The sequence below is a fragment of the Triturus cristatus genome, chromosome 7, assembly GCF_964204655.1.
Source record: "Triturus cristatus chromosome 7, aTriCri1.1, whole genome shotgun sequence".
In the NCBI taxonomy this organism is placed as follows: Eukaryota; Metazoa; Chordata; class Amphibia; order Caudata; family Salamandridae; genus Triturus; species Triturus cristatus.
Window position 1 is genome coordinate 421,951,098 of NC_140590.1, and position 22,152 is coordinate 421,973,249.

The following is a 22,152-nucleotide window of genomic DNA, read 5'->3' on the forward strand; positions in this document are numbered from 1 at the left end:
AAGGGATAAGAGATCAGGTCAGAATGTCATTGTTCCATTAAAAGGACACCACACCTGTGGAAATTTCAGTGTATGCAATTTTTAGAGATCTTTGAGTGTGTTACTCATTCATGAAGGTGGATTTGTTGTTCCACTAAGTGTCTCTTAATAATGATTGTGTGACTGAGCAATAACTAAAACACATCTTAAGCAAATAGTGTTCAGTAGGTAGTTTATTGATTGCACTCTAACTAGTTTTCTGATTTGGGTTGGCACATTTACTGAGGCCTTAATACTAAGGAGTTTAGAAAACTGAATCCTGCAACTCTAAAGAAATTCTAGAAAATGTAGCAAAGTAGTAAACATACATAATACCTTCATAGTAGTGTATCCAGTATTTTATGGCTATGGTAATTGGTAGGCGATGGCTATGGAGCAAGGGGAAGCATAAGGCAATGGGTGGTTGGCGTCCAACTGCTGAGAATAGCATTTGACAGTAGCCATCCTAAAATCAAGATGCACAAGGTACACATTCTATAATGCCTCTCATCTTGGAAGTGGGAAACCCTTAAATGGGGAAACTGCTGGAGGACATAAAGCTCCCACAGCCTTCATTAATTTTGGGAATTTGGAAAATGGGAGCACAGTGCAAATATGTCCAGCTCCTTTCGGTAGACAGAAAGGGTAATAGATCACCCGCATTGGTGTAGGCTTGGACGTAAACAAACTCATCTCGGTGCCCAGAATTCAAAATGCGTTGAGAGATAAGCAAATCATTTGCAGATGTTTTCTCCCATACAGAAAGTATATTCTAAATACTGCAGAGCAAGAGAATGAGGACTCGGGTATACAAACCATTGCAGTATCAATCCCTATGCTCCATATTGATTAAATCGTTTTCTGTTACTTGCCTGGGTTTGTAAAATTTGTTTTTTCAATGGTGTCCTTGTCAATTGCAGAACAGATACCATATGGCAGAGATCCATTTTGAAGAAATGGTTTCCAACTAGACATGGTGTGCTTATTATACTAAAAAAACAGAAAGATGTGTTTTAAACCTTCAGACAATTATATAATTAAATTCATGCATTGAAAAAAGGTTCCAAGGGAAACAGAAACATTCATTAATTCAGTTATGAGCAGGAATAGGGTCATAAATAGTTTTGTTACATTTGCCAAATATTTTTTACATTCATGTACATCATCAGCCACCCGCAGAGACTCTTAGCAATGCAGAAATATGACTCCAGGCCTGAAAACAGTTCTAGCAACCCATGGCTATTAGTTAATAATATCACATAACTGTTTTTCTCAACTCCAAAAGCTAAAGTACCTGTTTTTTATACATTTTGTTCAGCATTTTTACATAGCATAACATACAGGGCTCCTTACAATCAACTGTTGGAGTTAAGGCAGGACTCCTCAACAGTTACATTTCAGAGTTGATGGAATCTAGAGCTCCTGATCCATCATCATCTCATGGATGGACCACAAATACATGTATGCTCTGTTGCAGGATGTGTGGCATAACCTTGCATGCTTATTGGACGGCAGCATGTCTGTGGTGTGACCTCACTATCTCCTGTCTCTCCTCCACCCCATGAATCTCCATTCCCCGCCTGCCCCGTGTGCCTCATTCTCCAGGGGGACCATCGGCCTTTCAAGTTCATCCAGGACCATGTTTCACCCAGCGACTGAAATATGTGTGTCTTGTCCCCCTTAATCACCCTGAATCTCACAGGGAACAATAGGGCATACGTCAAGCCAATTAGGCACAATTGTTGTTTAACTGCCATGTAAGAGCTGCACCTACTTTGTAACTAAGTGGTGTAATCAGGATACAAGTAGATGTGGTTGCATTTACACAACCATGCGAGAAAGCTTCAGGAGGAGGTCACAATCTATGTGATTAAGAAGATTAGCAACAATGAAATACAGTGCTGTTCCTGGCAGAGAAGACTGACCTATAACCCAGTTGGCCCACTAAATTGAAAAGAATTTGGGAATTTTACTGGCCAGGACTCAGGACTGAGATTGTCTTGGGCAAGTCTTCAGCTCTAAACTTGAGATCTCTTAACTTGGCATTTAAGGGTTTTAATTGAGTTTGCACCTCCTTCAATGTTGGGTCATGGAGGTCAGCACAGATTCCTTACTGTCCGCATACTCTGTGAGCTTCTATGATCCCCCTAAGCAAATTGACTCTGTCAATCTTTGATTCTAGGGTACTTTTAGTGTCTAGGATAACTTGCAAAATCATATCAAATTTCCCTGTATATTTTTCTAGTGTTTAAGCCCCTCGCCGAAGGGGTTGGCTACTGTCAGTGCTGATGACAGTGACTCCATCATGCCCTTGAGAGGGGATACTTAGTGGTCTTGGGCTTGACCATCATCTAGAACAGGCCGTTTCACAAATGAAGAAAATAGCAACCTTAGGGGCATGGTCTATTACCTGGAACTAACTCCATATTCATTGAAGAGTGTCTCTACATCCTCGACAGGATACCCCAGAGTCTGGAGCACCAGTGCATTTGTACCCAGCTCTCTTGGCTGTAAAAGGAGTGTTATTTGGTTGGGACTCCTCGCAATACCTGAAATTTCAAACGAGTAAAGGACAACATTTTGGCAACTGTGGTCAATCTAAATCAGCCTAGTTGCCACTGGTAAAGAGCTAAGCCTGCTTACACAAACATACATTTTTACCCCCAGGTAGGGCCACAGTCACAGGATAGTCAATTTGGGCGGTGTAGCCACTGTAGTTGGGGCATCTCCACAGACCTAGGACAGCCTCAGAAAGGGCCAGACAGGTAGTCAGGGACAGATATCATGCAAGAGGCCCACCATGAAGTAAACGCCCAAAAGAGGAGGGGGTAGTGCAGTCTTGAGGCACTGAGCAGGATCAGGTGCTCAAACACAAAGATTTTCCCAGGAAAAACACTTATCTGGCACCTGGGCAATCTGTGGCCATAGAGTGCCACAAAGTCAGTACAGTACCCCAATTGTGCACCTCGGTGACCCATCACAGCAAAATGGGATCCGTAAAATACTCAGGCGGCCTGTGTGCCTCTAGGATCACTTAAGGACAGCTGTGTAGGTTGGGGCTACTGCAGTCCCTTATCTGCAGCCTTTGGACCTACTTCTTAACTCTGGGTCCACTTACTCCAACAGGATTTCAATTTGATCTTTGCCAGGAGGTGCAGGAACCAGCAGATGCCCATTGCCAGCCACACAGCAGATCGTAGTATGTCCTCCAAACTCCTCCGGAGCTCTGCAGCCAGAGAAGCCCAGTTGGGGCAGCCAGCCACATATCAAACACCGCCGGGCCTTACCAATCATACAGGGTCCACCGCCGGCTGCGAATAGCCACCAACAGTCCCTCACCAGGGGGCACTGATGATTGACTGCAGCACTCCATTGCCATCCTGCACTCACGATAAAAGAAAGATTAAGCAGGCCTCACATGGAGCTTAGAGAAGTGTGTGCAGTGTGGTTTCCATCTTAACTGTGCCTCATACTGTTCAACGTGTGTCCAAAAGGCCATATTCCACTTTAACTGGAGCAGTTAGTAAGCCCCACAGAGATCTAATTTGGTGAAATATTTGGCACCATGGACCGACTCAGGAATGTCTCTGATTAGAGGAAGTGTGTAACCGTCGTTTATGGTGACCACATTAAACCCACAATCGCCAATTGGAGCTCCTAGCTTCTTGACTTTTTTGAGGGAAGAAAAGAGGCGCTCCATTAGGCAAAGACCGGAAAATAAGGTGTTTACAAAGATTTATGTATGATATTCTGGCTCTGGGGTTGGTTGGGATGGCCCTACTAGAAGAACGTCCATGTGCCTCGGAGGAGGAAGTGACACAAAGGTAGGCTTTTGAAAAACATCACTGAGTTCTTGGTATATCCAAGGGTGGACAAGGTTTGTTCAATAGATGAGTGGGACTGATCTTCAGAAAGTACTTGCAGAACTGAAGCCCAATAGCTTCTGTCAGAACAAGAATTGTTGCTACAGAACTGAAAGGAAAGAGACACAATCCTAGATTACCTGCAGATGTAGGGATTGTGTTACTCCAGTCAAGGTATCCCAAGCACAATGGCATAATTCGCTGATATGATCAAAACAAAGGCAATCATCTCCTTATGATCACCTAGCGACACTAAGAGACAAACATTTATAGAGGTCACAAGCTTAGATTTATCCTGTAGATGGAGACCTATCGATAGTTTGTACATGATCTGGTGAAGACTTCATCATGACAATAATTTGTAGTTTCAGGGCATAGCTCACGCCTATATATATTCCTGAGGCATCTGAATCTAACTGAGCTGTACAAAGATGAACTGGCTAGGGTGGATTAGCAGAATTAAGTTTAACATGAGCAAGCCTGAAGTGGACCCATCGGAGGAACTGAAAACACCAGGGAAGCAGAATCTTCCACCCCTTTATCCCTTATAAAGGATCAGATCTGGCGTTTCCTTGATGTCTAAAAAGTCAAACAGGACAGTCTTGTAGCAGACAACGTGGGCTTGCGCAATAGAGACACAGCCTTTACATTATCAATCATTTTCAGTGAGGGACAATGGGCCTCTAGAGGACCCAACCTACATTGGTTCATCAGGTGAAGGATCAGTAGACTCAGTTGGAGACTCAGTCCATTGTAAGACTCTAGGAGAAGTAGAAGAGAACCTCTGATTTACCCACCTTTCCATTCTCCTCTCCTTAAGTCTGTGTTATATCAGGAGAATTTGATCTAGGAGTTCAGCAAATGGAGAGGCCTGCAGAACTCCTGCCACTTCATCCTTTAACTCCTCCCTTCACCCTCTTCGGAATAAGGTCATCGTGATGTGTTCCACCCAAGTAGTTTTAACAGTCATCTCCTGAAACTGGGAACAAAAGGGTAGTATGTTGGAGTTTCTATCGGTCATTTTACCTGTAGCAGCTGCTACCGAACACGGGTGGTGTGGCTAGGCGGGGGTACGGAGGGAGGGGGTGGGAAATAAAAATACACTTTTTAAAAAGCACCAACCTATACCACCGACCGCTGGCTGCTGCTTCTTCTTCTTCCTCCGTCCTCTGTTCTCCCTCCGCAGGAAGCACACAGCCTCGCAGAATTCTCTGATCGATCACAATGCTGCCTTAGCAGTGCTGTTATTGGTCTGAGCGCTGTGGCTCGGTGCTCATACAGTTGCAGGCATGTTCTCCATGCAGGCCGTAATACAGCCTGTGTGGAGAGCATGCAGAGTGCGCACTTTAGGTGCAGCTACCACTCCTCCCTCTGTGAAGCGAGGAGCCCAGCTCGCCCCCTGCCTTCAGCTGCAATCTGAATACAGAAAACAAAATGATAATAACGATCGATATCATTTTTTTAACTCATTTGTTTTTGTATTCAAAGCTGAATACAGAAAACAAGATGATAATAACAACTGTCATTATCATTTTTTTTTTGTATTCAGCTTACAGTTCCAGCAGTGGGGCGACGCTCCTTTGCCTTTAAGGAGGAGCCACCACTACATTTTACACAAGGCATCTTTGGCAGAAGGTTCACAATCTGGTCTCTCAAACATCTCCTGGAAATACTCCCAAAAATTGCATTATTGCGCAGACAAGGGTCTTTGGCCATAACCAAATAAACTCCCCAGGCCAGGGCTGCATCAGTTAGAGAACCAATTGGGTACCCCACCTTGGACCTGTCCAAAGAAAACTGATTTTGCCTTAGGAATCCCTCCTTTTTGACATTTGACAAAAAGATATGGGAAACAATAGTAGGACTTCTATGCAACAGATAGAAATTATCACTGTTGGACTTGGTCCTCTCTGCTGGTTCAAACCCACATATTTTGCTTTCATATGTCCTATTTCTCTGAATTAGTTTTTGTTGCCCTTTTGTTACCAATGCTAACCAATGGTAAAGTGCTTGTGCTCCTCCCTTAAACATGGTAAAATTGGGTTAGAACTGATTGGCATATTTAACTCACTTCCATAGTAAAGTGGAATACAATACACTCAGGGTTGGTAAATAAAATTATACTAGATACTGTAACACTTAAAGTACCCCTTAACACATGTCTCATGCCTGCCAGTATAATCTGTTAGCAGTTTTACACCGCCTATTCAATTTGGCAAGATAAACCCTTACCAAGCCTTAAACTCCCTTTTTATTACATATGCATTACCTGTAAGGTAAGCGCTAGACATCGCATCGAGTAGGGTGCATTGTAGTTAAAAAGTTGGACATGTACTTTCAATTTTTTCATGTCCTGGTAGACAAAACTCACCGATTTGTTTTTGTGGGCAGAGCTCACAGAGTTTCACTCTATGGAATTCCTGAAAAACTCTGCCAAATTCTGCAGAGTTCAGCGAGCGGGCAGAGTATTTTGTTTACAATTACCATGTCACCGTATTGAAATTCACAAACTCCTTTTCTATCTGTACTTCATAAGATTTCACACTAGATGTCTCTGTCGCATGAAATACATATGATTTGGGCTACAGGTTTGAGGTTGGTACCCAGGAGACACGTATAATCTTCTGTACGCAGATGAATCAAAGTAACTTCACCTTCTGCATATTCTGAAAATAGCACAAAAGTAGAGCTTAAATCGGCAGTCACCTGTTTGTAAACCACTCCCTTTACTTGTGGTGCGATGAGTCAAAGTCACAAGGACAAATAAATGCCCCTCTGAATTTGGTTACATTAATATATTAATGAGTCCAGCTTCTCTAGTCATTTGTTTCCCTTGATACATTCAAGTCAACAAACAGACAATATTTCAGTTTACAAAAGAAGACTGCAAACTGCACGTCACTGAGGACTGCTCAAAACAACATTCTATCCTTGTGTGCTCTACCACGGTTGACCTCTAGATGTCTGTAGAGCACATAGCGCTAGCACTGCTTCCAAAGCAAAACAAGCATTGGCATAGCGAATAGGTCTCGCCTTTGGGGTCTTGTAAGTGTTTAGGCATAGCTATTGGCTTTGTCAGTGTCTTTAAGCTATGTTGTAGAGCCGCATGGGTGCTGTGCAACATGTTGAAAAGTTATAATAAAAACGTATTTTAAGCATTTTTCTTACCTTATATATAACCAATAGGATATTTTTAATATTTGAACACATTTTTTGAATCATTGTTTTTGTACGTGTTTAAATAATTCTTCAAAATAAAGTGTTTTCATAATTTCATATTTAAAACTTCTGCTGTGTTGATGCTTGGTAGTGTGTTTACGAGCTTAAGCGGCCCATTTAGTGCATTAGATTGCTAAAAAGTAGTCCATGTTTACAAATCGGGCAGTTTATAACTTATAAACATACATAGAACTGTTGAGCCGTCGAGATCTTTAAGGCGACCAGATCAAGTTACTCAATAGTTAACTTAGAAGCAGACAAACGACACACTGCACATCATTTAAAAAACCCAAACAAAAACAAAAAAATTAAAACAATTGCCTATCATACCACTACAACGCTGGGATAATGCACCCCACCCCTACCCTTTGTCTCTGGGAATCTGAGGAATCCCGGAAATGTGAACTTTGGGATCTTAAACAGCATACGAATGCTTTTAAGTGTGCCGATCAAAATGCGTGTGCCGATCAAAATGCGTGTGCCTTTTATTTCTAACGCACGCATGGTGCAAAATGACATTTGCAAAATGTCAAGAAGTGAGCTCAGTGGAACCCCGGAATAAATGAATAAATATATGGACAAGTGGATGAATGTATTACTAACAAGTGAAGCGTGTTTGGCTGGTCTTCGACAAGATGGAATCGAGTTGAAAAGGCAAGAGGGTGATTCTAAAGTAACAAACTTTAAAAAGTCCCTTCCACCTTAAGGTATATTTTCTGTAAAATGAACAAACAACAACAACTCCCGAATTCAGTTGTGCCACGCCTCTTGACTGCATGTCTCCAATTGGGAGTTGGGCCAACATGAAGGATATATATCACAACGAAAAAAGAAAATGGAAGGAAGGAAAGTAATCGGTACAAACGGGAAAGGAGTAAAGAAGAGAAGCTGTTGAGGACAAATGGAATGGGGGCGGGGGGACTCAGAAAGTAGAATATTGTTAAAAAGAGAAAAACATGAATAAATCGAAGGGCACATTAATAAAGCCGACAAAAGAGGTAGGGGGATAGAGATGTGAAATCAGCTCTAAACAAGCACAGACTGCATTGTGTTTTTAGGAAAGGCAATGCATGCGACAACCTGTGTGAGGTGTCCCTGGGCCCTTCTGGGCACTTGGGCAGGGCAACGCATGCTGTGCTTTCTGTACAGCGTGATCCACACGGTGCCCATGGGCAGATTCGTGCATCATGTGGCCTCTGTGGGGTGGTGAGTGCTCTGCCTGCCCGGTGTTTTGCTGTGTGGTTCATTCTGTCTATTGGGGAGAGTTATGCATGTAGTGCTTTCCATACCGTGCATGGCAAGGTATGGTGCTCTGCTGTGCGGTGCACTCAATCTACGGTGGTGAGTTATGCATGCATTGCTTCCCGTCCCGTGCATGGCAAGAAATGGTGCTCTGATGTGTGGTGTGCAGACACATCGAAGAAGCGGTCCTTGTGCCCACAGATGCACGCTATGGCCCCTGTACAGGCTGTGTCCCCTCTCTGCTCGGCGGTGACTGCTGGGAGCGCGCACAGTGAATGAATGAAGCACTCTGCACTCAGTGTGTACAATGCGCGTCACTGGGCAGGCTCAGAAACGGAGTGAGCTTAAAAGCAGCAGCACTGACCTGATATAGGGCACCGTGAGGAGCGAGCAGCAAAGGCCAGCAGGCTTACATCGATCCAAGCCCGGGCACAGACTGCACGGGGCAGAGAAAGTGACAGGGGGCGAAGCATACAGGGTCATCACGGGACTTGTAGTGTAGTCCACACCAGGCGGCAGGCAATGGGAGGTGTGCCTTGTCCACGAGTCTTGGGAGGTGCTGTAAAGACGCCATTTGAGAGTGGGAGGCAGACACAGAGAGGGAGGCGGCGCGGGAGAAAGAGTAACGGCCGCGTGGCCGTGAAAACGAAAGTAATAGCGATCGCGATCAAAGCGAAAGTGATCGCGATCGCTTGGACGGGAGCGCTGTGTGGCAAGCAGGTGAGTGGTGCACGCGCAGCAGTGATTGGCGGCTGCGCGCGTGCACGCTTACGTGCACTCAAGCTTTAGGCCACAGGCAGCACTTTAAAAATCCCAACTACAAAATGTCTCTACGAGCCAGCGCATGCGCTGGCCTCAGCAAGACCTAAAAAGGGTAATACACACACCTACACACCCATGTATGTCGAAAAAGGATATTTTACATAGCATTTCAGGGAGCAGAATATAAAGAAATAAAGTCTTCTCATCCACTTTTAAGTCTCACGGCCCATAACAGAGCACTGGCTGGATTCTTTCCACATATGTAGAAGTCAAGTGTTCTTGGCTCACAGAGCACACATTCTCTATTTCTTAGCAGGTTGCAGCTCAGATGTGCTTTGAACACTGAGAGCATAACAACACCATCGCCAGTTTGCCTGACTTTGTGGAAGCTGCTACTAAATTCTTCTACACAACAGATAATCCTCTTCAGTGGCTCCTTGCGGAAGGTATATCTAGCTTCATGCAGCCCTCATCATCAGCAACATTGTGCGCCTTTGTTCTGCTGGGGATCTTTGACTTCCAAAAAAAGAGAATAAGTTGGAATGAAGGATTCTTCACCATGACTTCGGCCAGCGGCTCCCCAACAACAGCACTTCCTACTCGGACAATGCCAGCTGCCTTGCCCTGCTAAACTTTACCTCTGCATTAATTCTTCGGAAAAAATGTCATCTAAGAACGAAGGCAAGCAGTGACCAGGTCCAATCCCCTTCTTGTATCGTATCTGTGCTCCATCGTGGCTATAACTTTTAACTCCGCCCCAGTCTCACCTGACTAGGTGTCTACAATTGGTGCCTTTTTTAGGCAATAGATTTCAAATTACATAAAAACAATTCAGAACTCAGATTCTATTGATTGGAGTTTTGTCATTTTGGTGTCAAATAATTTATTAAAATGTACTCTATTTTTTCTAAATTAGTTTGGGACTTTTCTTGTGTGTTTTCACTTTATAAGTGCTTGTGTGCTGCATAAATACTTTACGCATTGCATCTAAGTTAAGCCTGACTGCTTTTGTGCCAAGCTGTCACTCCACACCTTGGCAAACCTAAGGATTTTTACTGTCACTTCAGCAGTAGTAAACTCTGATGCCAGCCAAGGGTCCAGGACCTGGTCAATCATATCTAAGGGATCCAGGATTCACCCCAGAAGAGGCCATCAGGGCTAAGGCAGGTCCATTTTTAGGTACAGACAGGTCCATAGCAGCAGGTCAGCTGGTTAGGTGCAGAGAGGCTCTGAAGTTAGTTGTGTCTCTGTAGTTCACACATGAGGTCAACCAACTGACCTTTGGAGTCACTCTAGGTAGCCTTGTATAAAAACAAGCAGGCTCAGTCTTACTTCTCAGACAGCAAGGTAGTCTTTCAAGCAGCAGTGCAGTGCCTTGGTATCATGTCACCCTTTTCTGCAACTTCCACAGGCCAGAAGTGTTCTTTTGAGTGATTCTGGAAGTCCAATATTTATACCTGGTGCCATATGTGTGGGGCGGATCCCAGTCCTACCTCTACATCGGGTTCAGGTAAGTTCTTCACTTGTCAGGTCTCCAAACTGTCTTGGTGAGGTACAAAAGTCGGGGCATGCCTGGTGTTGTGTACCTTTTTGTGTGCCGCAGACAACATTTTGATTTTGACAGGTCGAAATGGCAGTTTAAAATTGCACTACAGGCTGCAGTGGCAGGCCTGAGAAGTGTTAAAAGTTGACCTTAGTGGGTGGCACAATGAGTCCTGCAAGCCCACTAATAGCATTTAATTTTAGAGGCCCTCTGTATATGTAGAACCATCTACTAGGGAGTTACAAGTAAATAAAATGTGCTAGTTAGGTGTAGGCCAATTTCCAATGTTTCAAAGAGAGAGCACAAGCACTTTAGCCCTGGTGGCGAGAAACTACATGGGTAAGAAGGCAATGCTGCGGGAGGGGGGAAAAGAATTCTTGTAGAGTTTTTAAACAAAAAGAAAAAGGTAGCATCTGAAAAAGTTAGCTGTTCATGAGAAATGTAATGCATCCCTGCTACAAGGGCAGGATGAACACAAGAAGAGAAAGGTAAGCCTACACAACTAATGAATGAAAAGCAAGCAAATGAGAGTGACAACCTTAGCTGAGAGTGAGGCTCTCTCATTTAAATGAAGATTACTGGTCTAGGATATATTCCACAGTGTGTTGAATTATAGACCTTCTAGCCCCAAGGTAAAGTTTGTAAGAGCACTAAGTAATCTTGTGGAGTGAAGTATCCATTACCCGAATTTGACTGTTTTAGGGGATGTTAACTTTTACCTAGAGGACGTGAAGAATAATGAGACAGCTTCGCTATTAGAAACATATAATTGTTTTAATATGAACCAATTGGTAAAGACGTCTACACATAAGGCAGGCCACATTCTGGATGGTGTATTTTCAATTTTTTCTAAGCTAAAAATTGAGATAGTGCTTCCAATTATTTAGTCGGGTCATAATGCAATTCGTTTAAGATTAAAACTATTAAACCCTAAGTCAATAGGAAACTCAACCAAGTTGGTAAGAAAGTGTCACGCCTGGAATAGACTGATTCACATAGTCCTGGAAGAACACCTAGAAATTTCAAGGCAATTGCTCCCAGGCAATACAAATAAAGCAGCAGCATTGTATTATAAGTGGCTGCATGACACTGTTACCGTACTCGTGCCAGAAAAAAAAGTTTAAACATACAGAAACAATTCCTCCACACCATGGTTTTCTCATATCTTAAGAGAGATGAAACAAAAATCTTTCAGGTAAGAATGTGGAGATCCCAATATAGGGAAGAGGAAAAAAAATCAAATACGGAAGTTTAATCCATGATTACAAAAAATCATTATTAAGGAGAAAACTTAATACTACACAGAGCAAAAGAACTCTTAAAAACTCTCCAGAAACTCATGAGCTCTAATTCTCTGACTGGCTCCCCCCCCCGTCAGGATTTCTGTGAAAAACATGTAATCTACTTTAAAGATAAAGTAGAAGCAGTTAACAGTGAATTTGACCTCCTCAGACCTTCGGAGGCACAAAGGGCTGACTATTCTATTCAAAGACCAGAGAATGTTGATTTCTGCAGCTATCCCCCTGCAGCTATCCCCCTCTCACTGTCAATCAAGCAGGAGTGGCCCATACAGATAGGAGCGGTGGAGTGATGAGGCAGGGTGGGGATGGAGTTTCCAAATGACGATGAGGGAAAATAAAATAAAAAATAAAAAAAGACTTACCTGGCGCCAACTCGGTGCTGCGGGAAGCTCAAGATAAGTGGTATTCTTTATTTTTTATTTTATTTTGCCTCGTCATCTATCAACTCCCTCCCCACCCCGCCCTCCGCTCTTACCTGCATGGGCCACTCCTGCAATCAAGTGGCCGAGCTTATCATGCAAACCAAGTCTCGTGCCACTTCAGATCCTGTTCCTCCCAAGGTGATGCAAGAAGTGGCTCATAGGATACCTTAGGTTGCCCCAATGCTTTTTAAAAATATCATTAAAGGAGACTATTTTCCTGGTGGAGGGAAAAAAGTCTCGAACCTGCCCCTACTGAAAAAGCCTTCCCTCTGTCCTTCAATAAAGAGCAATTACCGATCTATATCTCATCTACCTTTCCCTGCTAAGGTCGTCAAGAAACCCCTCAATAAAATGCTGTCAGAATTCTTGGAGAATAACACAATTTGGGTTCAGATCTATTTTATTTTATTTTATTTTGACGGTTTTGTATAGCGCGAACAAGACCCTTGCGGGTATCAGAGCGCTTCACATAGCAAACATAGGAAAAAAGGAGGACGTGTACATATAAATACAGAATTATGTGTATACAAGATACATAATACAGAGAAAGGCAGATAGCTATAGTTCATGTGAATTTGGACATGAGAATCGATTTCACTTCTTTTTTGAAAAAAGCCGTAGATGGATTGAGTCTCGTTTCTGGGGGTAAGGCATTCCATATCCTGGGGGCCATTCCTGAGAAGGTACGAATGTACGTTTTTTTCTTGGAGAAACGTTGCGGTTTCAGTAAGAGGTTGTTAGAACTCCTGGTAGACCTGTTACCACCTGATAGTACCAGTTTTTCGGCTAGGTACCTCAGGGTTTTGTGGTGTAGTGCCTAATGAGTCATACAGGCGATTTTTAACTGGATCCTGGCCTCAAAAGGTAGCCAGTTTAGGGCATGCAGGTCAGGGGAGATGTGGCAGTTTTTTTGGTACCTGTAACGAGTCTCGCGGCTGTATTGATTGATGCTCTGAGAGGAGCGGTCGTTGCCTTGGGGAGACCACAGAGAGCGACGCTCCCATAGTCAACTCTGGGAATTACTAGGGATTGAACCGCTTGTTTGAAGTCCTTTGCGGGAATGAAGGGTTTCAATTTTCTCAGTGTGTTAATCTGAAAGTTTGCTCCTTTTGTTGCAGCGCTAATGTGCTTCTGCATGTTTAGCTTATTATCCAGGGTTATTCCTAGAGATTTGGCCACAGTACTGAGACTGCCTTGGTTGCAGTCTCAGAAGAAATCAGGTCCATCATAAATAACAATGGGAGGGCTGTGGTGGTCCTTTTGGATCTTTCCACAGCCTTTGATACTGTGAGCCATTCAGTCCTTATGGAGCAGCTACCAGAAATTAGGATTACAGGATCTGCCTTTAATCTTCTGGCATCATTCTTGGAAGATCATGAACAAAGGGTGTCCCTTGGGGAGTACCTCAAGGGACATCCCTCGGTCCTACGGTATTTAATATGTATGTGGCTCCTTTGGCCAAATGTATCCATTCTTTTGGTTTTGCCACAATATAGTATGCTGACGATACCCACATTAGTGTTGATCTCAAGCAATGCTGAAGGAGTTGCACATCAGTTCAACAACTGCATACAGGCCATTGTAAAGTAGATGGGAAGCAACTGCCTAAAGTTAAATTCCCCAAAAACTTAAGTTCTTCTTTTTGTGAAAGACATGAACTTTTGCAACCAATCTTGGAGGCCTCCGTCCCTCTGTCACCCCCCATGTCAGTTTCGAAAGTAAAAATGTAGAGGCCATATTTGATGCCAAACTGACGTTTGTGAAATAAGCTCACAAATAGACATCTTTGTTTTTTTTTCATTATAAAAATGCTAAGAAAGGTATTACGTCTGACCTGCAAAGATCTGTGGTCATCTCCCTAGTCTTATCTAGCTAACAATATTGTAATGCCCTATATCTGGGTATTCAACAGAAAGCACTAAGCAAGCTTCAGATGCTGCAGAACACAGCCTGTCGCCTGCTAAGTAAAATATTAAATATTAGTCTTTAAAGGGTGCTTTAGTGGAGCTCCATTGGCTTCCGGTCAAGAAAAGAGTTGCCTTCAAAGCACTATGCCTATCTTACAAAAGTTCTGCATGGAACCAGACCAGAGTATTTTAAAAGTAAATTCAATTGGTACTTGCCAAAAAGACTGCTACGATCTTCCACATCAAGTTCAGCGATCATTCCCAGAATTAGGAAAGCTACTTGGAGTGGCTGGAGTTTTGTCCATACTACCTGCAAACTCTGGAACAAACTTCCCTTGGGACTTAAAAGTCAAGCCAATGTTTTCTGCTTCTGAAAGCAGCAAAAATCTGGCTGTTCTCAGCATCCATATAGCCATGTATTAGTTACTGTCATTGATCTGGTGGAACATAAGAGGAAGGATATAGCATCATGTCAGATCCAAGATGCCTGCGGGCATTCACGTACTTTAGAAAAATTAAAATCAAATCAACCCAACCAATGGCAAGCAGTTGGTGAGCTGTGGGCCCACTGTCAGATAACAACAGGTCCTGCAACAGAGAACTCTTGCGTTGTCTTAGGCAAGACCTAAAAATGTCTTGCCCTAATGTGTCTGCTGCTCATGACACACACAGAATCGACAGCGTCAGAAGGCTTCTTGGCAGAGAGCTTATTTAAAAGATAAATCACTCACTGAAAGATCTGGCATGCACCATGTAGCGCAAAATAACATCACACCTCTCTGCTTCCTGAAGTCAGCCAGGGTCCATGAAGAAAAAGCACTGATAAAGCCAACAGTTCTGGCCCATAAGAGGTCCAGTTGTTAGCCATGTTGTACAGCTGCTGGGAAAACTGCCCAAAAAATTGGCAAAGCAAAAAGGTCTTGCCCAAAAGGCCAATGTATTGCAGCTCTGCTTTACATCATCACAGCTGCTGTGCAGAATGCCTAAAGAAATGTGATGACATGGCCTCCGCATCATTTTGTAGGCATGTGCATGTTTTCAACACATCTTAACGTGCCTACAAAAAGGCACAGGCTTTTTTTGTTTACTGATACAACAGGATTGGTAAAGAAAAATAGTAGTGCTTTCAGTCCATGCATATTTCAAATTTGCCACATGTGATTCCCAATCTCACGGCTCAGCGCATATATATTGTGAACTGTCGCCCCCTGCTCTTTCATTCTTACTAAGACATGGCTGCAAGATAGCTCTGCTCCCGACGTGGTTCAAGCACTGTCCCCTGGCTACTCTACTACATGCTAGACCAGTCTGGAAAGAGAGGGGGTAGGTTAGCTACTATATATAAGAATGCTGTAATGGGCGAGTTTTCTCCTCTCTCAACTGCAAATTGCGAAAGCCTCCTTTTTACTCTTGCACTAAGCCCTACTTTCACTTTTGCTGGTATTTTACTGTACAGACCGCCCTGTCCATATGCCCAGTTTTTGAAGGCTCTTCTGAATCTGGTTGCAGATATTGCTTTTAACTGGGCCAATTTCATGCTGCTAGGTGATTGTATCTTCACATTGATGATTTTGATAACATGACTGCTAAAACCATGTCCCTAAACCTTGCATCTCTCCAACTACTGCAATTGGCAGAAGGCCACACTATTGATTAAGTGTTTAGCAGCATCCCTGACCTTCAGGTGCAAAGCACCATTCCTCTTCCTTGGTTGGACCCCATCATGTGTCCAATTTTTCTATCCGAGGCCTTCTCCTTCTTCTGTCCCCCCCACCGTCATAGTCTTGAAACATCCTTGGTCAAAGTTAAATGTAGATGGCTGGTTGGCCACTCTTCAGGCTACCAGACCCAACATGACAGAGAGATTCACTTCCTCTACCTCCAGAGTCAGTGATAGGATTGCCAATGCATTGGACCTGGTTTTACCTGTAAGATGGTGTAAGACCATTCAACAGGGTCACAAATCCCTCTGGTTTAATGCCAGTCTACTTGCCCTAAAAAAGACTGTTAGCGTCTGGAAAGACGTAGGAGAAACTCTTATGATGATATCAGTAAGGCTAATAATAGAAAAGCAATCAGGAGCTACAATGTGGAAGTAAAAGCCTCTCAATCTGCTTATTTTGCATCCAAAATTGAGGGATCAGCTAATTCTCCAAATGAGATCTTTCAGATTCTTAAGAACATGATGGAACCCAATTCTGTTGGATCTGCCTTATAACAATCAGTTTAATGCAGTAATGATCTGGCTTATTTTATTCATGAAAATATTCTCAACATCTACTCCTCTTTTCCTGCTGGCTCTATCACTGAGGAACCTTTAGGCAGTGAGCTTCCTCTGGTGCAATTCGAAGGGACTCTTAAGACATTCCATAGCCTTATGGAAAGCCTTCTCACTGGCCTTTTAAAAGCATTAAAATCAGGTTCCCTGCTTGATTCTGCCCCACTACATATCGTGTGTCGACGGTCAGAAAGCATTGTCCCTTCACTACTGGAGGTACTGAGCTCTACCCTTTCCAAAGGGTAGGTTCCCCCGCAGAGGAAGCATGCAGTGGTTATGCTTCTCTTTAAAAAACCTGGACTTGATCCTCCTTGGTGTTGCAATTTTAGGCCAATCTTAATGTTACCTGGTCCCTCAAAGCTCCTGGACAAACATGTAAACAAACAGCTTTCTGACCACCTTGATTCCATTGAAATCTTCCATCCCACTCAAATGGGATTCAGACCTCAGAACAGTACAGAAACAACTCTGCTGTCTGTGGTCAAGGAACATAAATCTCTGTTGGACAAAGGAGGTTCCGCAGCCATCATTTTATTCGATCTTAGTGCTACCTTTGACTTGGTATACCATGCAATACTTATCCGTAGGATACCCAGAGAAGATGTTGTCAGCCATGCCTCAAACTGGTTTTCCTTCTTCTTGAAGGATAGAACCTTCCAGGTTCTAATCTCTATAGGTATCCCCTTGTTAAAATCGGCCACGCATTTGGGCTGTTGTTTGTTTCTTATGCCGATTACACCCAGTTGGTGTTCTCTATCTCACCCGATTCCCAGTTCTACTCACCTTAGTCTGGTCCAGTGGCTTCAGGGAGTGGCCAGATGGATGGGCAATTGCAAACTGAAGTCTAATGAAGACAAGACTGAGGTCATGTTTCTGGTTAACAACTTTACCAAAGAATCCCCTTACCTGTGCCTGAATTCTTAGACTGGCTACCCAGTCCAAAACCAGTGATAACGAGCTTTGAAATGTGGCTAGACTCCAGTTTTACAATGTAGCATAAAATCAACTACTTGCAGCCAACTGCTTTGGAGTTTTGAAACTAATAAGAAAGATTTTAAATCTCCTTCCTTTTGTAGCTAGGAGACTAATTATTCAGGCTCTCACCATCTACTGCCTTGATTATGGCAACGTCCTTTATCTGGGCCTTCATCGGTATGTGACAAAAGTGCTCCAGATTACCCAGAATGCTGCTGCTCAGCTCCTGAGGAATCTTTCCCAACATCAATCTGCAAAAGTGGCCCTGAGGAACCTCCATTGGCTCCTGGTCGAGCAGCGGGTTCAATTCAAAGTCTTATGCATTCTGCAAATGCCTCTTCACAAGAAAGGCCCCACCCTTTTGAGACCTTGTGTTACTCCATACACCCATGGAAGGTCTTTGAGATCTTCCTCACTCCTTCTACTACAGGTCTCCAAATGCAGTAAATCCCGTTGGGCTGGCCGCCTCTTTTCCCACCTGGCTTCCAGGCTGTGGAACTCTCTACATCTTGACCTTCACCAGCTTTCATGCAAGATTTTGTTTTGCAGGTCATTGAAAAAATGTCTCTATGGTAGGTAACGTCTGATTATCGCGTCCATATGATGACTTTTACAGCACTGGGGGTCTTACTGGTAGCCATGAGCTTTAAAAGACAAATAGAATAGAATAGAATGTGACTCTTAAAAAAACATAGAGAGATACCACCTAAAAAATAAAGTTAACAGATGAGAAGTTTGGGCAGGTCTTGCTAATGAAGCAACACTGGGGTTAAGCAACTTGGCGGTCCTGGGACACATGAGAGAGAGGGAACACAGGCATAAGAGAGCAATGTGGAGAAGAGGTTGGAGAAGCAAACAGGTGAGAGAGAGCAGCATGAGTGTAGGTGAGGGAAATTGGTACATGGGCAAGAGAGAGCAATGTTAGTGGGAGAAAAGCAAATGAGGATTAGAACTGGAAACACATGCACTCTCCTGAAGTGCTTGAACTGAATGAAAAAAAGTATTTCCCTAAAAGCGGGAGGAAAAACATAGAGGCCAGCCAATCAAAGAGATGACAAAGAGGCTATGCTTCGGGAGAGGGAGGAACACAGGATGGGCAGGCTAAAATAAGGAAAGGCATCCAATAGAAAGCAGGCAAATAGGAGTGGCAGTAAAGTAAACCAATGGTAAGCAATGGGCAGTCTGCAAACTCCCCTATGTATTTGGCAAGTCCAAAATATGTTGTCCACAAGCCGACAGCTTGTGCTATGAGATAGGCTTGAACTAAAAGGAACTATACTTGTTGGATCCTGTTGCTGTTCAAAATCGCTTTGCTCGTTAATTTATTGCAAAGAAATTAATATTAAACCAGATTTAATGTATGTGTACTATCTTGTATTCAGTCAAGTTTCTATGATTCCTTTTTAAGTTTCCCTTTTATTTACTGAGCTGGAAGGAAAACATGTCTAAAAATACATGAATTCTGTAGAAAACGTGTTCTACCTTCTACAACAGTTAAATAATCATATTCACCCTACCAGGCCAGAGGATAGGTGTTTTTTGCTTATTTTTGTGTATCCATAGTTTCTCCAGTATAGACAGCAGTTTACTTGTTGGATTCCTGAGTTCGGAGTGTTTTCATAAACGAAAGCTAATGGGGCTTGGTAAGCATCAGTCATATTTTTTCGGTAGCAAGGAATAATCACTCCTACCTGTGAAACAAGCAAGAGTGTAGCAATCAGTAGCAGGTGCAGTGGCACCAGGGCTCAGGGCTATTCTGAGCCAGATATACCACAATGAAGGAATTTTTCTTACTCACCATGGTTTTTAATAATTGGGGCCACAGTGAACGCCTTTCTCTCAGCTCTTTTTCTGACCACCCCTCCCCCTTCAATCACACCCGAGGCCTCAGTCAAGCTTGCTTTTAGTTCTGAATTGCTTGTTGTAGTCCTTTACCGCCAGTAAACTGGGGCTGCTGGGGGTCCCCTCTGACATGAAAGATGTGAGGGACTCTCTCGCACCGCAGGGGCTGTTAGGGTCTCTGTTAGGTTGTATGATAGAGGGACGCATGGCTAAACCACTCATGCCTCTACCACGCAGCCCAAACCACAAATGCGTCTTAACCATGCATTCCTTTACCACGCATGCCTTTACCACCCGATTTTGTGGTAAAAACATGAAAGCCCTGACTACCCATTCCCCTCCGACCCTGAGACCCCAAGCCTTCCCTGAAAACTACCCATTCCCCTCCCCTCTGCCCTGAGGCCTGAAACCCTGAGGCCTAAAACGCTGCCCTTTAACATATACTACCCTGACCCTCCCACCCTGCGCTGTCCCCAAAACTACTCCAACCCCTTTCACTGCCCTGAGGGCTAAAACCCTAAACCCTAATTAAAAAAACTACCCCAAACCCCCAGCCCTAAAAACTACCCCACCCTCCCCTAAGCCGTAAATCCTACCCGACCCCACCCCCGAGTCTTAAAAATGACCTGACCCCTTCAGCCCTGAAATCTATCCCGATCCCCCAGCACTAAAAACTACCCCCAACCCTTACAAACTACCCTCCCAACCCTTATAAACTGCCCCCAAACCCTGGCCCCAGCCTAACTTACCTCACCTTGCCCTCTCTCGATCCTTCCTGCTTTCTGCTTCCACCCAGCGGCAGATAGACCGTGCACTGCCTTAACCACGCATACAATGAAGGCAAGCGTGGTAGCGCTTGTGTTGTTGGAACACAGACGGCTCTGCCCGCGTTGCCCGAATCATTATGTATTTCAAACCAGAGGGCTCTAGGGAGTCTGGGACTCAACCTTTTAAATCAAGCAAGACGATATTTGTTCCTTCTAACCTTTTTCTACAGGATTAAGAAAACCTTTTGGTCTATTTATGCTTGAGATGGACGAAATGAAGGAATGGTTCTCTTTCATCTAGACTGTGAAGAAGTGAAGAATAAATAATACTTCAGGTCAGGATGTCAGCAGTGATGTTGGCATACTGTGCTGGCCTGAGTGTGCAGAGCATGGTTTTGGTGCTGAATATGAGTGACATAAAGGGCAATGTCAGGGTGCTCTTTGTGTAGTGGCTGCAACGAGCTATTTAGTTGAATGTGCAGTGACAAGTCATTTCAAGCCCCAGAAAGGGATACGCACGTGCATGAAAAACACAGGAACTGTGCTCCTGTCTCTGGCATCTAATCTTCCCAGACCAGGTATTGCATGATTGTGAGATGAATTGGCACTCCGTTACATTTTGGGGCAGGTTTTTCACGGAATGCAGTGCAGCAACTCAAGTTGTGCAAGGTGGAAAAGCAGGTTGCTGTGTGTGACACACAGCTTCACACCAGGATGCAAAGGTAAGTGTGCTCTGTCTAGGATAGGATTTATACTGGACGCATACCCTTAAAGTAACATTCTTCCTGTGCCTAGAGAAATTCAGAAGGATCTCATGCAGTGGAGGAATACTGTGCACTTTAGCACTGAAGCAACACATGGGTTTTTTGTGAGAAGAAAACATTTTCCCTTATATTGCCTAATTTGAGGAGTCATTTATTTTTATATCAATTCCTGGTCTGGCTATCCTAGTAGATCGGGATTTGTGTCAAAACCGATGAGTGTTTGCACTGGTCTGTCCACATATCCTCCAGTAATATCTTCTTGAAGCAAAGGAGCACAAAGCAATGTTCAACGCTGCTTGCACTGACAAAGGGGTGCCTTTCTAGGGCAAAATACTTTTGGCACAGGCAAGTAAATCTCAATGCTTTTAATCACTTTGTGTCATTGTGCGTCACTTTTTAACAGTGCACCGCCTTAGAAAATCTGGGCTTTTGCCTGGTATCCTCATTACAAAGGTTTTCCGCATTGGCCCTTGTATAGGATTGGTGGGGGTGGGGTTGTCCATGTACTGCAATGATTGTCATTAGTCCGTTTCTCAGCACCAACAGTTTCCATAAATAGTAGCTCTTGCATTGGGAGGCTGCAGACTAATGTTCTGGAAAATGCCATTTTACATTATCCATTACAGTAAGGGCCAGATGTAGATGGCCAAATAGCGAGCGCTAAAGCTGAAATTCGCAATATTTCAGCGTTAGTGCTCGCTATTTGGCAGCTAGCAATGTAGGTAAGTTGAAACCTACAAGCAAAATAAGGAATCGCAAAATTGCGATTCCTTATTTTGCTCTTCCATTTAAGGAATCGCAAAATTGCGATTCCTTAAATGCAATGTAAGTAGCACAAAAGAAAGTGCACTTTAGCCTTAAGGAATCGCTAATTACTACCAACTTCAAGTTGGTGGTAATTAGCGATTTCCTTTAAAAAAACACTTTTTTGCTTTTTTTTAAGTGCCCTGTGGCACACATTCATGCCCTTAGGGCATGTATGTGCGCCACATGTGCACACATGCACATTTCATGAGTGCAACAGGATGTCCTTTTGGAACGCTGGCACCCTTGAAATTGCTCCCGCAATTTGCGAGTGCCTCTTGGTGACTCGCAAATTGCGGGAGCAATTCCTATTCATTCCTATGGGCCTCTTGGCCCATAAAAATGAATGGGAAGGTATTCCTTAATTGCGAATCGGAATTTGCGATTCACAATTAAGGAATCACAAAAAATATCGCGATTTCTACCTACATGGCATTTTGCGATT

The 22,152-nt window shown here is 43.6% G+C and overlaps 1 protein-coding gene across 1 annotated transcript in view; it reads right to left on the reverse strand.

Moving 5' to 3' along the window:
* The window catches only part of LOC146809852 (cytosolic phospholipase A2 gamma-like), a 680,097-nt gene that overhangs the window by 314,652 nt on the left and 343,293 nt on the right, over window positions 1–22,152 (reverse strand). Inside the window, exon 7 of the mRNA XM_085616716.1 lies at window positions 891–1,008. Within this exon, the coding sequence (XP_085472842.1) occupies window positions 891–1,008 (118 nt within the window). The remainder of the gene's footprint in view (window positions 1–890; window positions 1,009–22,152) is intronic.